The sequence below is a fragment of the Rhipicephalus sanguineus genome, chromosome 4, assembly GCF_013339695.2.
Source record: "Rhipicephalus sanguineus isolate Rsan-2018 chromosome 4, BIME_Rsan_1.4, whole genome shotgun sequence".
NCBI classification, from domain to species: Eukaryota; Metazoa; Arthropoda; class Arachnida; order Ixodida; family Ixodidae; genus Rhipicephalus; species Rhipicephalus sanguineus.
Window position 1 is genome coordinate 11657026 of NC_051179.1, and position 15735 is coordinate 11672760.

The 15735-nt window shown below is 47.5% G+C and overlaps 2 protein-coding genes across 3 annotated transcripts in view; both read right to left on the reverse strand.

Annotated features, from left to right (window-relative positions):
- The window catches only part of LOC119389393 (EF-hand domain-containing protein D2), a 45425-nt gene extending 32559 nt beyond the window's left edge, over positions 1 to 12866 (reverse strand). For both annotated transcript variants that reach the window (XM_037656624.2, XM_037656623.2), the window contains exon 1: positions 12601 to 12866. In XM_037656624.2, the coding sequence (XP_037512552.1) occupies positions 12601 to 12749 (149 nt within the window). In that variant the 5' untranslated portion in view covers positions 12750 to 12866. The remainder of the gene's footprint in view (positions 1 to 12600) is intronic.
- Positions 1 to 15735, reverse strand: part of LOC119389396 (EF-hand domain-containing protein D2 homolog) — a 254644-nt gene that overhangs the window by 32392 nt on the left and 206517 nt on the right.

The window sequence follows — 15735 nt, forward strand, 5'->3', positions numbered from 1 at the left end:
AAGCGCATCGACTTTGATTCGAATGAGTTCCAATGAGGATTGCCGAAAGGATACGGATTCCACGTGTCGCCACCCGTTGCGCGCTCGCTGTCGCCAAGGTTCTGTAGTTTGGATCTTCCAGGCCCTATACATCTGTCTCAGCTGCTTTACCGTGACTCACCTACATTCCGTTTACCGCGGTAGACTCGTTTCAGGTGTCTGTCCGGCTGCGTGAATAACGTGTAGATGAGCGTGCTATGTATTCCCAAGAGTAATTCTGATCACGGCATTACAAGGCGCGATCGTGCTCGGCTCCCTCGACGATTTGAGGTGACGCACTCGGAGCGAGAATCCGATATTTTGCAGAAGGCGACCAACAGATGCCGCACGTGAATCTTGCGCAAGCTTGTCTTCTTCGTCGTCATCGCCCTCGATGCTGCTCGGTGATTGACTAGGAAACCTTGCGCGTCGAAAGCGCGCGTCCTACATAAGCGTGCGCAAGCCACCAATCGGGTATAGCGCGCTATCCTCAACTCCGAACGGCAATCTCCTTTGTTCGCGGCTTCCGTGTGTCGAGCAATTCCGCCAGTGGTGGCGGCAGCTCGTCTCGCACAGTAACGGTTTGTGCGTTCGGCTTTCCGTCGTCAAGAATAGAGACCTCTATTCTTTGAATCCTTCTCATAACGGGGACACGCGGGCGCGTCTGCTGCGCGGATGACGTCGGCGGAATGCGGTCTGCCCGCGTAATAAGCGCGCTCGGTGAAGGAAGGAGTCGCAAAGGGGGCATCCACGGAGAGGTTGCCGCGCTTCGCACGCAACCTACGCAATGCTGCGCGCATTTAACGGGAGAAGCAGTCGGCGAATGAAGACGGAGAAGAAAGGATGCGGCGCCCGGCTTCCATCGGAGGCGGCAGACCAAGAGGAATCAGGGTCGCCGCAGTGTGGCAAGCTGGACCGCATGCGGGGAAACGAGTCCTTCGGAAGTGCCTCGACAGTGTACGCTAATAATTTCTCTTTTTAATTTCAGCAAATAGCGTATCACTAGCATCTGTCATATTTTCGGATAAGGGGGGAGTAACCGGAGAGCTATTTGGGGAACGGCACTCCTCAACACTCACAGCGGCAAGAGAGTGCTAGCAACTCTCTTTGCGAGAGTAAACGCTTGTCCCATATTTCACTCCCTTTTCAGGAGTGCTGGGAACTCTCTGCTGCACAGAGTAGGCACGCTCTCTCGACAGAGTTCTGGTACTCTGGCTGAGCGAGAGTGAGCAAGCTCCCTCGCCATGGTAAAGTCACACTTTTGAAATGGAGTACATAGACTCTCGGCTGGAATTACGCTACTCCTTCGCAGAGTTTTACAATGCTGATTGGGCTAGAGTGCATGAACTCCCTCCAAGAGTAGAATCACTCTTGCTGCTAGGACTAACGTTTAAAAAAAGGGGAAAAAAATCCTTCGTACGTTTTCCACAATGTAACAGTGAACATGGCTGAAATGCCTCAAGCTTACCTCACACATACACAGAACTCACATCCGCACACTCATTCATACACAACACAGCAACACTGAACATATGCACTACTGGCGCTGCACCCAACCGTACACCCGGTAACCGGTATATATATCCATGATGTCTTGCCCCCCTTCCAGTGCCAGTGCAACAGCTCTGCTGTGCGTATTTACACAGCAAATATACACGGAACACGTGCAAATATCTAATGATCTATTGGGATACTGTTGGCACATCGACCTTTTACTATAAAACAGCATTATATTCAACACTGTTTTAATTCGTAAACTCCAAATATCAGCTGGGACTCTATGATATCGGCTCAATGCCGTACAGCCGCTCATGCCCAAGTCTGAGAGTTGTAGTCAGGCGCTTACAAATACACTTGCGGCGATCTTTTACCAGGGCTGGCTGATGAATACTTTACGACGTTACGATCTCGCGTCCGATCGGACATGCGGTGCCGCGGCAGGCGCGGCACGTACGCCAGAAAAGCAACGCCGGTCAACATCACCACAATGCAAGCGCATCTCTTTCGATTCTCGCACTTTCGCTCAACCTCGGTTGCATTTTAATGCATTCAAAGCTTTCGAATATAAAATGCACATTCTTCAACCTTCGTCAGCCACTTGCGCCGAGATCGGTCGCACTCAATATGACCCGTACGACTCCCAGCGAAGGTAGGCCTAGCGCACCTGCCGAGTCCGTGTGTACACGCTGTCAGCGCTTCTGGGTTTAAGGATAGGTGATTCCGACGTGTAAAAATGAGTGTACAGTAGAGCTTTAGTATCGGTTAACCTGAATGAACCATTTTTTATTGCGTACGGTGTTCGTACAAGAAGCGATGGGCATCGTTACGACGCCGCTTTCAGCAAACGCACCCCGGCAGCCACCGAAAGCCGCCGGGCGCACTCGCCGGCACTTCACAGACACAGACTTGTCATTCAGTACGCCCTGTTGATCTAACACGATGGCATACTTTCTTGCGCGTTCAATTTGGTGCTTGGCGATCGGTTATGTATGTAGTTGCACTTATCGATTCAGATGCAAATCAGTACACTGACACGGGCGCTGTGCGGGTGTATTGTCGATAGCGCGAGAAAATACAGGTTATTGAATGTCATTCGTGGTCGTCAGCTGTTTTGTGTGTTATGAAGACGCGAATTTTATTTGAAAAGGAAGATCGCGTCTATCTTCAGTATGCGACTCATAAAGAAGAAGTCGAGCGGTGAGCTCTGTCTTGACTAGTCTTTTTACGGCAAGAATGCTGCGTTGGGGCGTGGCGTAGTGGTCTTGTACTGCACCTTTCATCCACTACTACGCCACTACCACTACGCCACGCCCCAACGCAGCATTCTGGTTGACGGTATGTGTGTCTACATGTTTGTGGTGTCTTGTAATATAATTCAGTTGTCCCCGTTTGTGTGATGTACAACCGGAAATAAAGAAAAAAAAAAGGGCGTGGCGTAGTGGTAGAGACCTCGGCTGTGAATGTGATGGTGGCAGGTTCGATTCCTCCTGCCGAACGTTTTTTTTTTTTTTTTTTCTCGCGGCTCTTTTTTTTTATTGCAATAATGCTTTAGTGTCTACCTTATTCCAGTGGCAATTAGTGTGTCGTAAACTAAGTTGGCGATGTGTCAGAAGTTGCCGATGTTCGAGGCTTCGAAGCATGCCTCTGTTAATAATAATATCTGGGGTTTAACGTCCCAAAACCACGATATGATTATGAGAGACGCCGTAGTGGAGGGCTCCGGAAATTTCGACCACCTGGGGTTCTTTAACGTGCACTTAAATCTAAGTACACGGGCCTCAAACATTTTCGCCTCCATCGAAAATGCAGCCGCCGCGGCCGGGATTTGATCCTGCGACCTTCGGGTCAGCAGTCGAGCGCCATAACCACTAGACCACCGTGGCGGGGCAAGCATGCCTCTGTTGGCGTTTCAGAAACCACAGGTTTACGATCACAAACATTTTCTTTTGTCATTACTGAAAGCTATCCTATTAACTTGCACAATAAAGTGACATCTGTGGCGTCTACGCTCGGAGGATTATGGTTAAGAGACAGTTATATATCGCTGTGCGGCGTCGGCCAGAAGCTAGCGCTAGTTTGTACTCCGTCTGCTTAGGAGGGAGTTCCCGACCCTGTTCACGCTACGTCGGGGCGGGAGTTCCGTGGATTGGGAACTCTATCTGAGTAGCAGAGAGTTCGCGGCCTCTTTTACTCTGCCTTCAAGGAAAGAGCAAGTTCCGCGGCTAACTCTCCACTACTCCCCCACGGCGTTAAGGAACTCTGGCGAGAGTAATACAGCCGCTCTACCCTCGCAGTACTCCCTCTACATCTGTGAGTGAAGGCGGGTCGGCTCTGCTCCAATTTCACCACTTTCTTCGTTCTCTATCTTTTCCTTTAATATTTCTTTTTGCCCTTAAATAAGAAAGGAGGAAAAGGTGTACTTGTGGTTGCAAGCCTTGGTCGGGGAGATTGATGGCGGAACACAAGTGCCCGTGACTGCCACGAACGCACCTTTCGTGCTCTATATTTATGTCCAAAGAATAAAAGTACGACATCTGTTTAGGTCTGTTCTCACCGCCTCTACGTGTGCGTTTTCGGCTTTCTATGACTGCATCCTTCCTTCGTGGCATCCTCTGGAGTATGCAAAACCTGTCGGTGCCTTGCGCAATTCGAGTGACAAAGTCGGCAGCTCATTATGCAGTTCAGCGTAGACGCTGCAGACAGATAATATTACCATAAATAGTCGCTTTTGCAACAGTCTGGTTGGAAGTATCATGCTCCCGACAATAGGGTTGCTGAGAGATATAGAGAGATACACTCTTTATTTGTAGACATTATTTTGCCGGCGTGCATATGACGGGAAAGCCTGTTTGCACCTCAACTTCTCGGGATCACGTGACCTCAATAAAAATGTCACTAACGACGTCACTGGCAGAGCGTCACGTCGCCCTCGACCCTGGCTGTGGTAGTATAGTGATGCTGGCAAAATAGTGAGAACCGCGAAGCCACACTGCGTAGCTCACCGGTTACGGACACTTGGCCGAATGGCGACACTTATGCAACGCTACAGCCAGAAACCTTGCCTTTCATTCGAGTCGAACAGAGTGTGCACTTGGGCCTGTCGGCTCAACACAGGGGAACAGCGCAGACACCGACGAGGACGAAGAGAGGCACACAGCAGGGAAACGTAAACCGATTAGCGTCGCGTTTGTTGTCCTCGTCGGTTGTTCCCTTCACTTTCATTCAAACTGTGCGACGGTTGTATGACGTCATATGTGACGTTTCTGCCCACAAGGCCGCCGAGAGGCTGCTCTGAGAACGGATGAGGAAGGAGACCGAGTGATTCCAGAAGAGAATGAAAAAAAGGGGAGGGCGGTGGGGGAGAAAGAGCGTGTAAGCCGAGCAATGATATTTATACGGGTGAGACGACACGCGAATTCAGGCTTTTCTTTGTCGTCTTAAACGAAACCTTCTTTAAGGCTTCTTTGTTTGGGAACAAGCAGTCCGAGTCGTTTGCTTAAATAATCCGCTTCATCGAGCTGACGCGGGGAACGGCGACTGCAGCAGCAATTATTCATATATATATATATATATATATATATATGCTCGTGATTATTTCCGGCTTGTATACCGCTTTCGAATAATGAATAATTTATATATATATATATATATATATATATATATATATATATATATATATATATATATATTAAGGTGCCGGATTTGGCCAACTAAACTTGCTCAAAATGCACGTTTTTGGTACTATCTCGTTAATCTAACGATCAAAGGTAAAATAGCCCCTCATTTCCGGAGCCTGTTCCTTCGCCAAAAGATACCGTAAACGGCGGGTTATGGTTGGGCAGGCCGTTGTTTAATACAGGTAGTTTTGAACACGTTCGCTCTATCCGGGTCACTTTTGTTACGTCGCGCGGTGTCTCTACAGCGCAAGCTCGACCTCGTTCGCATAGCATAAAACGCTTCAGTAAGCAGCTATAGCTCTTTAACGTGATTCAGTTTACACCGCTACGCGAAATGAAGCATTTCCTTTCCTTCCTCAATACACAAAGCTTTAACGTTCACGGCTGTATATACGACCAAACCGTTTCTGCTGCGATCAAGGCAATCTGACGTGACAGCTTCCGTTTCTGTGGCGGGTTGGGCGTGAACTCCCCCGTATAGTTTCCTTCGAGATTAAACCCTATTCCGTGGTTAAACAGACGTCGTGCTGTCAACAACCTTTTCCACCAGACATAGTCTTATTTTGTGTCAAGCCCAGTGTCCTCGACATCGCGGGCGTAGCCAGGATTTTATTTCGGGAGGGGTGCTACCCCTCTCTATGTACTACATGTTTGTATGCGTACGCTTTTTTATACACAGAGTAAGCGAAAATTTTCAGAGGAAGCCGGGTGTTTGAGCCCCCACCCACGCTCTGGCTGTGCCTATAATATGGCGCGCCATATGCAGGAGCGCGGGTCAAGTCAAAGGTCATTTCTCGCTACAAAGAGCCGTCGCTCGTTGACGCAGTCGTGTGAAGCAACGACTTTATTTGCGAGACATGGTGAGCCCACGCAGCTCAGGAATGAGGGCCTCGCAAACATCCGCCCGATAACAGGAGCGCTGGAAGGCCATTTGCAGAGCCACAGTTGACCCCCCCCCCCCCATAAATAAAAAATAAGAATGAAAAAAAGAAGAGAAGCAAAACACGTGCGACTGCGCAGCCTCGTCTCATGTATGAGCTGCAGGCACATACAAAACATGTGTTCATCTGAAACGCACACGGAGACAGCTCGATCCGGGTTTATTTATGACAACCCAGAAAGAAGTAGCCGCCTAAATTATACGCGATAGACGCGGATAGGTTGAACGCAAGAGAAAGGGCCTCAGACAAGCTGGACGACGTTTCGATAGGAGGACCTATGTTTGCCAAATGCAGAATCTTTCAGCAAAGAATGTAGGCTTTGCAGGGAGATGATAGACGACATGCACGGCATGGGAGTGTTCAAAGAATCAAACCATATAGGTATCAGCCAACTATTGAGGATAGGTAGGAGGTAGCTCGGTCGAGCTCAGACCTCGAGATCCAACGGGAGCTCATCGAGAGAGCACGGGCATTGGCTCTCGCCATTGCGTAACCAGGGAGGGTTCAACACCCCCCGCCCCTTTCTGGATCTTTTCTGTTCTGCATTCATACACGCACTCATACAAACGCACGCGCCCTCACTAAAGGAGTACTCTAGTTGGGGTCCCAACCACGGCCATCAGTTTTTCAAACAAGTGTGAACAAACCCTTTCATCCCGACTCAGATACAAACCCGACAAAGCCGACTCGGATACCTGTGACGCCTCAGCATTTGCTTCCCATTTCTCTGTCACAGCTGATATGAACTGCTCGGGTTAACTGTTTGTGCATGCGCTTCCCTCGTGCCGTCTCAAAGGCGCAGTCTATAATATAATCGCCACAGCGAATTTGCTCGGACATTCCTGGTGTTGCTAATTTTACCTATGCTGTAATTTCTGACATTTACGTAAGTAGTCAAAAATTGACGCCATCTACGAGTGAAATGACTTTGAAAAAAAAAATAATAATGCGCATGTCCCGAGTGGACGATAGCTGCATTTCGTCGATTCCTGCCGAGCAGGGGGGGGGGGGGGGGGGGGGGCGAGCTCCCCCGAAATTTCGATGACACATGGCGTTTTGTCGAAAATAAATCATGAAAATAGGCGTTTTTCTCAAATAGTCAAGGCTTTCAGCAAGTGCCCCCCGCCCCGAAAAAAATTCCTGGCTACGGGCCTGCTGCCGAGTGATTGTGTTCGGCCCGTTACAATGCACACACATATGTGCCACCATGCAGGCTCATTCTTTCAACCTGTACACTGAATTCCTCGCACTACCACCTGTTTCATTCGTCGTGAATGTAGAGCGGCCGCGCTCCGTCCCTGAGGCAACCTGCGTGCAACATAATCCCTCTCCCTTTTATATTGCTAGGATAGAGGCACACTTTCGGGGAAGCTGCCAACTAAAGGATCAAGAATAAAATTTTGCTTTGACAAAAAATAAGGGCGAGAAAACGGAAACTCGATTTAGGTTGCCTCCAAATGCGCGCATCCAAGTGCAGAATAAATCCCAATTTGGCCGAGGAAAGCATAGGGGGCACTGTGTGTTGTCTTTATAATTGTGGTGTAATAATTATGACGTAAATTGAAATGAATATAAGGTCGATCCAATCGATCCTAACTGTCTGTTGGATTCCTTTGACTGTGCCTAACAAAAAAACGAGCCCCCCCCCCCCCCCCCCCCCCCCCCCAAAAAAAAAATCCCCCTTCTATATAATGCATCCATGTTACGTGTATTTTACTGAACTAACTCGGCTGATTTCAGTTGAATTTCTTCAACCTTTTATTATCGCTCAATTTCATTTTTCTCTAGAGGCCGCCGTGATCGGTAGCATCCTCTTTATTTTTGTTTTATGTAAGGGAAATTTGCATCGCTGTTTTAGTGCATTTTATTATATTGATTGCAAGAATATTACCACGGCAATACATGAAACTTCGCAGTTCAAACAAAACGCAGAATCGAACGTGTTGACGAGAGAGCGTTACAATACCTGAACAAGCAATCGATCGCTGTTCTACGGCACGCAGTATCTTTTTTGCTCTATAACAAACCCACAAGAAATGGATCTCAACACTTGGAATCTAGATGCACTTACACCAATATTTTTTTTTGCGTGCGATAAGAAGGGTTATAAATAAATAGATACATACATAAAGCTGAGTGAGTGAGTGAGTGAGTGAGTGAGTGAGTGAGTGAGTGAGTGAGTGAGTGAGTGAGTGAGTGAGTGAGTGAGTGAGTGAGTGAGTGAGTCAGAGATGACTGACCTCAGCGGCGGCTTATCATTTAGGTCAGATCAGAGCGGATCTGGCGTCATGCCATATCTTTCCAAATTGTGCTGATGACGAATGGCCAGTGCACATAACGCTGAGTATTGAAGGGCTTCTATGGCGAGTTTTTCTCTCCTAATATGGACATCGGGATATTCTACTGGAGAGGCGCATACGACAAGGAGGCGGTGTCCGATATCACTCTCTAAAATACAAGAGCGTGAGTCCACATAAAAACGCTTTCTCACAGTCTCGAGATCCAACGTGAATGCCGATCCCCGTTTGAAATATTGCTCGGTTGAAAATTTCGCTCTTCATATACAACCGGATGCAAAAGCAACATCATATTAAACGAACAAAGAGCACATTTGTCGATCGGACCATTTTAAGAGAGAAACTGAAATCAAGTTGAATGATGACGGCTCAATATTTGTTCGAGGACTCGAGTGTTTTTGTATTGTTGTTGAAAGTGCAACGCGTAGCTTATGACATAAAAGTTAAGTTCTAACTCTGGAAACACTTCCAAGCTATGCAAAAGAAAAGGGGCATATATATCGTAATTATATCAATTTAACCTAATGCCGAAACGAAACACGTGGCACTTTAAACCACGCCGTAATGTTCAGTAAAGCATGCAGAACGCGCCCGATATAATTAATGCGTACGAGCTGTTACCTAGGATGCCGCCGTTTATCACATTGCAGAACTGTAACTTGTCTTGTGAAGTCGTAAACGCTTTCCTTTACATAACTTTTTTTATATAGTCAGCCAGCCAGCAGCCGCGTAGAGATGAAGGCCTATTGAGGACGCATTTCGGTACCTCTGTCACTTGCAGGCGTTCTGCACAAGGTAAACCGACTAATTGGAAAACCAAAATAAAATGTTGCTTTCAACTTCGGTTAACTTAACGTTTCCACAACAAACGATTCTTGCGAAAGTAAAGAAAAAAAGAAGATTCTTAGAAACCGCCAGGCCAGTCACAGCGAACGTTGGAGGAGCGGCCTTTCTATATAAGGAGCCCGTTGTAAACTCTCTTGGGCCGACTACAGATGCAAGGCACCCACTACGTCATTATTAATAATTCTGCTGAGAAGCGAGGTACGCGTGTCCAAGGCATTATGTGCGCTTTGTTGATGCTGCAGCTGAAGACGATGAAGAATTATGGCCTAGACTTTTGTAATGTGTGGGAAGCTTTAAACCACACACTCGTTTCACAATTCGCATCCTGTGGCACCTGCAGGGGCGTAGGCAGGGGAACCCCCCCCCCCCCCCGAAATTTTTCAGTTTTGCTTGCGTATATATACACGTGCACATACAAACGCACGCACGAACATACACAAAGTATGGTTGAACCGTAGTTTGCAAGGGTTGACGCTTGGGCAAGTTGGTGTGGATTCATTTCAAAAATAAAGATTCATTTCAAAATAAAGAATAAAATTTCGAAATAAAGACTAGTTGGAAGTCAGCGTTAAAGAGCTAGTTTCGCAGAAATTCCGGCGTCGGCGTCGTTGGTTGTGAGCGAAAAATTATCTTGTCCGTGACCGAAAAATCGAGAAAGACGCAAATAAAGTAAATAATAAGAAACTTCGGCTCGAGTGAGAATCGAACCCAGCCGTCTGCATGGCAAGCAGGCGTTCTACCACAGAGCCATGCTATTGCTTGACACCGCTTCTGAGAAGGAGTCTCCTTAACGCATTCAATATTGCGTGGCAGAAGCGTAGAATCGCGTCAGGCGTCAAAACGTGTGAATTGCGCAACGAGTGGGTGTTTTAAAGGCCCACCCATTACAAAGCGCTCAGACATATTTTATCATCAGCTGGAAAACCACCAACAAAGTGAGCAGCTGCGTAGATTCGCGTGTTGCCTTACGGACGTGTAGTGGGCCCTTCCCTGTTTCGCAAAAAGAAAGAATTATGGCGTAGTGGGCACTTAACAACTTTACCACTGTACTTGCAGTAGGCGGTTTGAAACGGCCAGTGTGACGCGCACAGTCGTTCGTTTCCTTACGGCACGGTTGAGGCATGCACCGAGAACAGAAGCTGGGCTAGTAATTGAGAAGGCAATGCGCACTGGGCCCGATTACGCAATCGCCTTCGACTCTTGAAGGCGTCCTCAAGTTTTTTACTCTTCTACCACGACATCCGTTAACGTGGTTCCTTGCCCGACCTGTATGAGGTCTTTATGCGAAGGAGATGCTCAAGCAACTGCGTGGCTCTGCGGCAGAATAATCGACTTTCACGCAGAGGGCCTGGCTTCAAATCCCGCTCGATTCTATCTATAATCTATACACAATTTTTTTCTCATTGTGCGCGATAGCGGTTACGGACAACCGCCACCAAAATCGGCTGTTCTTGTGATCTCATAACAGCCTTTGCTGTATAACCGTTACTATTGCAATATAACTGTTACTATTACAAATATTTTATTACGCTGTTTGGACACTGCAGTGCAGACACGAACTGCATCATCGTGGCAGAGATGGTGTGACTTTCGTGTCCCAGTTGCAATATATGAACGCTTGAAGTTTCAGCCGCTTTTGCTTGCTGAACTGGTCGGATGATATCATTCATAGCTTTCTTTCTTGCAACGAGACAACCGATCATTAGTTGAGAGCACTTTTTACAAATGGGCAGTGTTATTATTATTATTATTTTCAATAAGTGCACACAAGAGCACGAAATGCTAAGCTTCTGTCAACTGTTTTCGCGGTTGCTGTCCAATTGCTTCGTTGAATATCAGTGCAGCTTTATTGTAATGTATATTTCGTTGCACCACATAATCAACAGAACCTTTGCACAGTTCACCCGACATGCCTGGGAAGGTGTTGGGTTCGGAGTTACTGCGATACCGGGGTGCATGGTGTGACGAAACGACCAACGCCGCGAATTCCTAGAAACAGTTCAGTTGTCGCCAGCGCACCGAAGAATCATCTGCTATTCCCGTGAAAGTGAGGAGTTCAAGTTACGAAAAAAAAAAAAAAGATGGAGGAACCATAACAGCGAATTACGAAAATCAGTCGCATTTGAACGCTGACTTCGGGTTCTGCGATACGCACACAGACAGCGCAATGCCAAGGTGCGCCTCGATTCTCCCTTTGCCACGGCCGTTTTATTCCATTTGGAGCAGCTTACTCACAAGATCGCCTACGCGTACACGGTCAGTGCCTTTATTCGGCTCATGCGAACACACCCGTAACAGCAGTGGACAGGACGGCCGTCGTTCTTTTCTTTTTGCACGAAGACGTTCTTCCTCATGGTGAATTCTCTTCACGTCCTTGTGTGAAACATCGACGCGAGAGTTGACGCATTCAACGGAGGCGATCGACGCGCATTGCCCCGACCGACCGAAAAAAAAAAAAGTTTCCTTCTTTCTTACCTTCTTTTGCTAGCTCAGAAAAAGTTGCATCACGGATAGCACTGCGGCTTTCTGTATAGGATTTTCAACCTTGTTACAGGGCGACAAAGAATTTGAAAATGCAGCGTTAGCTCGCCCAATCTTCAGCACTATATCTGAGTTGCTCGGAGCAAAATGTCGCGAACGCTTTGAGAAACGGACGGCCCTGCTCTTTACGACACGCAAGCTCCGTGACATGTGCTGTCAAATGGCGCACAGCGGTATCTCGATCCTAGTTCGCATACCTACAAATAATAATAATAATAATAATAATAATAATAATAATAATAATAATAATAATAATAATAATAATAATAATAATAATAATAATAATAATAATAATAATAATAATAATAATAATAATACCAACGGATCGTATTAGCTCTCGAGCAAGAGGTGCGCCTGCAATTCCACGTATACTGTATAAGGGACGTCAGCCTGCTTCCTTTGCACTGCATACGAAACCATATCATTCACGCATTGCAATGTTGTCAGCAAGCAGCGGTTCAAACAACGCTTCGCCAGCCAGGGACCGGTACGCTATATGTATAAAAAAATGACAGCGTGCTTTAAACCACGGTATATAAATGTGCTGTCCAGTAGAAACAGAAAGTAAAACGAAAATGGAATATCTCCATACCGACATCGGCACGTGCTCGCCAAGTCGCGCACGATTGTCGTTCCACTGTGCTCAACTCTCCGCAAAAGGCAGGCTCACGACGCCATACGATATTTCAGCAATGGTACGCAAAAATAATAATAATAATAAATAAAGAGAGAGATAGAGAAAATACATCGTAAGACAAGCATTAGGTTGGCAATACTCACTTCTTGAAGTGCTTCTCGTACTCCTTGATCTCCTTGCGAGAAAACTCGATGTAAGGGTTGAATCCTTCACTCACTTTCAGATCCTTGATCTCACCCCTCTCGATCGCCTCCCGGCGCGCAAACTTCTCGGAAAGCTCTTCTTCCGCCATTCTGCACGTCACCAAACTAAGCTTCCGTCGTCTGCACGCGCGGACTCTGCGCAGAAAACGTGCGGCTGCCGCCCGAAGATGCGCAACGCACTGGTGGACGGCCGCACGCGGCGAGCGCTTTTCTTCCTCGCCTCTCGCTCTCTCTTACCGCGCGGCCCCCCCTCTCTCTCGCCAAATACCGTGCAGCGCTGCGAGGCCTGCAGCTGGCGTTGGCCAATCGGGAGAGCGACCGTACGTGCGTAGTCTTATCCGCAGCGTATCGATGTCGTCTGCTCGCACCACAACTGACGCGGACGGCGCGCCAATCGAATGGCCCTATAGGGTGAATAACGTGAGTTAAACGTTTCGTATTCTTGAGAAGAAGAGCTGCTCGGAAAAGCTTCTACCTGCACGCTCCACGCATCTACCGCGATCCGACCCCCTGTATGGTTTTAGTACGGGTAGCGGTTGGGCCGAGCCGCTACGTGCGCTCGATCTGTGCGGCACCACTCTCCCTTGGGGGGAGACCTCCTGCTGGATTTTTAAAACGTCTCTCTCATGCGAAACGCGTCTACACGGCGCTCCGCTGCGTAGCTTGACGTCAGCAGCTTCGCTTCCTCGTTTCCGCGGCTCGCCCTCCGAGCGATATGTGACGAACGCTGCGTCGAATGTGTACATCACCTGCTGCATACGCGCGAGGTGCCTCACTTCGCGTAATGCACTGACCCGTGCCTGTTCGCCGCTTCCTTTCTTTTGACTCACGCTAACGTGTCCGAGAAGTGGACTGTAGCATCAGCAGCCACACGATGCATTCGTTGACTGAACGCCCATTTCCTCGTAGGCGTTAACTACCGCCGTTAATGATGAAATCCATCTCACTCATCAGTAGAAGAAACAGCAAAGTAGCTATAGACAGGTTCAGGTGCAGATCTCGGGGATGAAAAAGCGCAGCTACGAATTCACATGTTCCACCATTGTCAACGCACTATTTACCCTCTCTCTTTAGATGTCATCTGCAGGTCGTAAACCGCATACTTTGTGTCATTTAGACGTAGACGTTTCAATAAGCACACATGCAAGCATTATGGCACAAGCAAGTGCAACGTGGACAAGGGAAAAGCCTTGTGTCACTTTTTTGCAGTTCAACTGCGAAGAAGGGTGCTTGGCTATGACAGAGTGTCGGTTAAATATCGTTACACTGCACCTTAGAGCTGTGGAGTAGCTGCAAGACAGCTGCTTTAAACAATTCCAAGGTGGCCTGTACATCCAGGGCAGCATGTCTTCGAAACTAAGATGGCACATGTTTCACAAGGGTTCCAAGGTTCAATTAGTTTCAACATAGAGCCCTGTTCAGTGAAACCTACTCCTTATTTTTGGTTGCAATTAAGTCATGTTTTTCCATCAAATTTTTATTATACACCAGTGTCACACAGTCATTTTCAATTGCAATTGAGCCTGACCAAGATTGACACAATCACAACACGTGCAACACGATTGAGCTCCTGGAGTCTAGGAATGTGATCTGGATGACATCTGTGCTTAAGCTTGGTGTATAAAAGAACGGTTAAAAAAAAAAAGACTTATGAAGCTTTGTATGTGGTAACAGAAATATCCAAATGCACTCGTATTTTTAGATCACATTTCTAGTTACGACACCAAGCAGACCTCAAGAGTTGCGGATAATCGATAGGTAATTGTTTGTTCATGAAGACTGGGGAAATATTTTCTTAATAAACAAAGGTGTATCTGTGTGTGTGTGTAGGGGAGGGGGGGGTTATAGCATTCTTTACAACATATTTTTTCACACATCTGTCACATGCTATGGACTTACTAATAGAGCACTGCATGGGTCTGATTTCTCGGCCCGGGCCCGCTTTATGAAGCCCAGCCCGGGCCTGGGCGTACATGACCGAACCCAGCCCGAGCCTGGCCCGGGTGTTCATCATTAAACTTATCCAGGGTGCGCCTGTTCATGACCATGCCGGACCTGGGCCCGCTAGAGGATATTAGTTGCTGATGATGATTACTAATGATGCCTTGCGCTTTGTAGCGGGCGATCGGACGGAAAATCCAGTGTCTACATGAATCGAAATGTTGCTTTGCCCGCGGTGGTAGCTCAGCGGTTAAGCTGTTTCACTGCTAAGTCCTAGGACGCGGGTGCGATTCCCGTGGCCACGGTGGCCGCATTTTGATGGGGGCGAAATGCAAGAACACCGTGTACTTTAGGGGCACGTTTAAGAACTCCAGGTGGTCGAAATAAATCCGGTCCCCACTACGACGTGCCTCGTAATCATATTGGGGTTTTGGCACGTAATACCAAGGAATATAAATGAAATGTTGCCTATATGGCACATAGTAAGTCATTACAATAACAGTATAGTGAAAATAAAACATAGCAACAAAATTTATTTAAAAGAAGTTTACAACTAACATGAAAAAGCGGACAGAAGCGAACCCGGAACATCTTCTTCAATGCTCTTTTCTACACTCTTTCTACACTCACGTTGGAAACATTAATTACACAATTTTTTTAAAGTCTCTTGATTAATGATTTGTTGCAGCAAGATAAAAAACGTTAACGTTATATATGGTGAACAGCCACCAAAAGCGGATGAAATACAAATCGTTCATATTCTAATGTCTTACGGAAACGTAATCGCCATGTACAATATAATTATATAATCAGGCTGCTACACACCATACTGGATGCTATTCCAGATAAAAGGTTTCACCCTTCTAAGCTCTACTAAGAGCCAGCTCTTTGCACGTGTCACTTCAGCTTGGCACAGAATGCCTTAGACCATGCAATGCGCAACGTTCGTGTGTGCTCGAAGGCCCGACTTAGGCCTTATGAGTGCGCCCGAGTCCGAACCGGCCCGCAGCCTCAAGCCCGGACCCGGCCCGGGCCCGCACTTTCAAGACCGAGCCCAGCCCGGGCCTGCCGGAAAACGCTTCGGACGGCCCGTGGGCCGGGCCGGGCCCAGGTTTTCGGGTCGGCCCGGGCCCG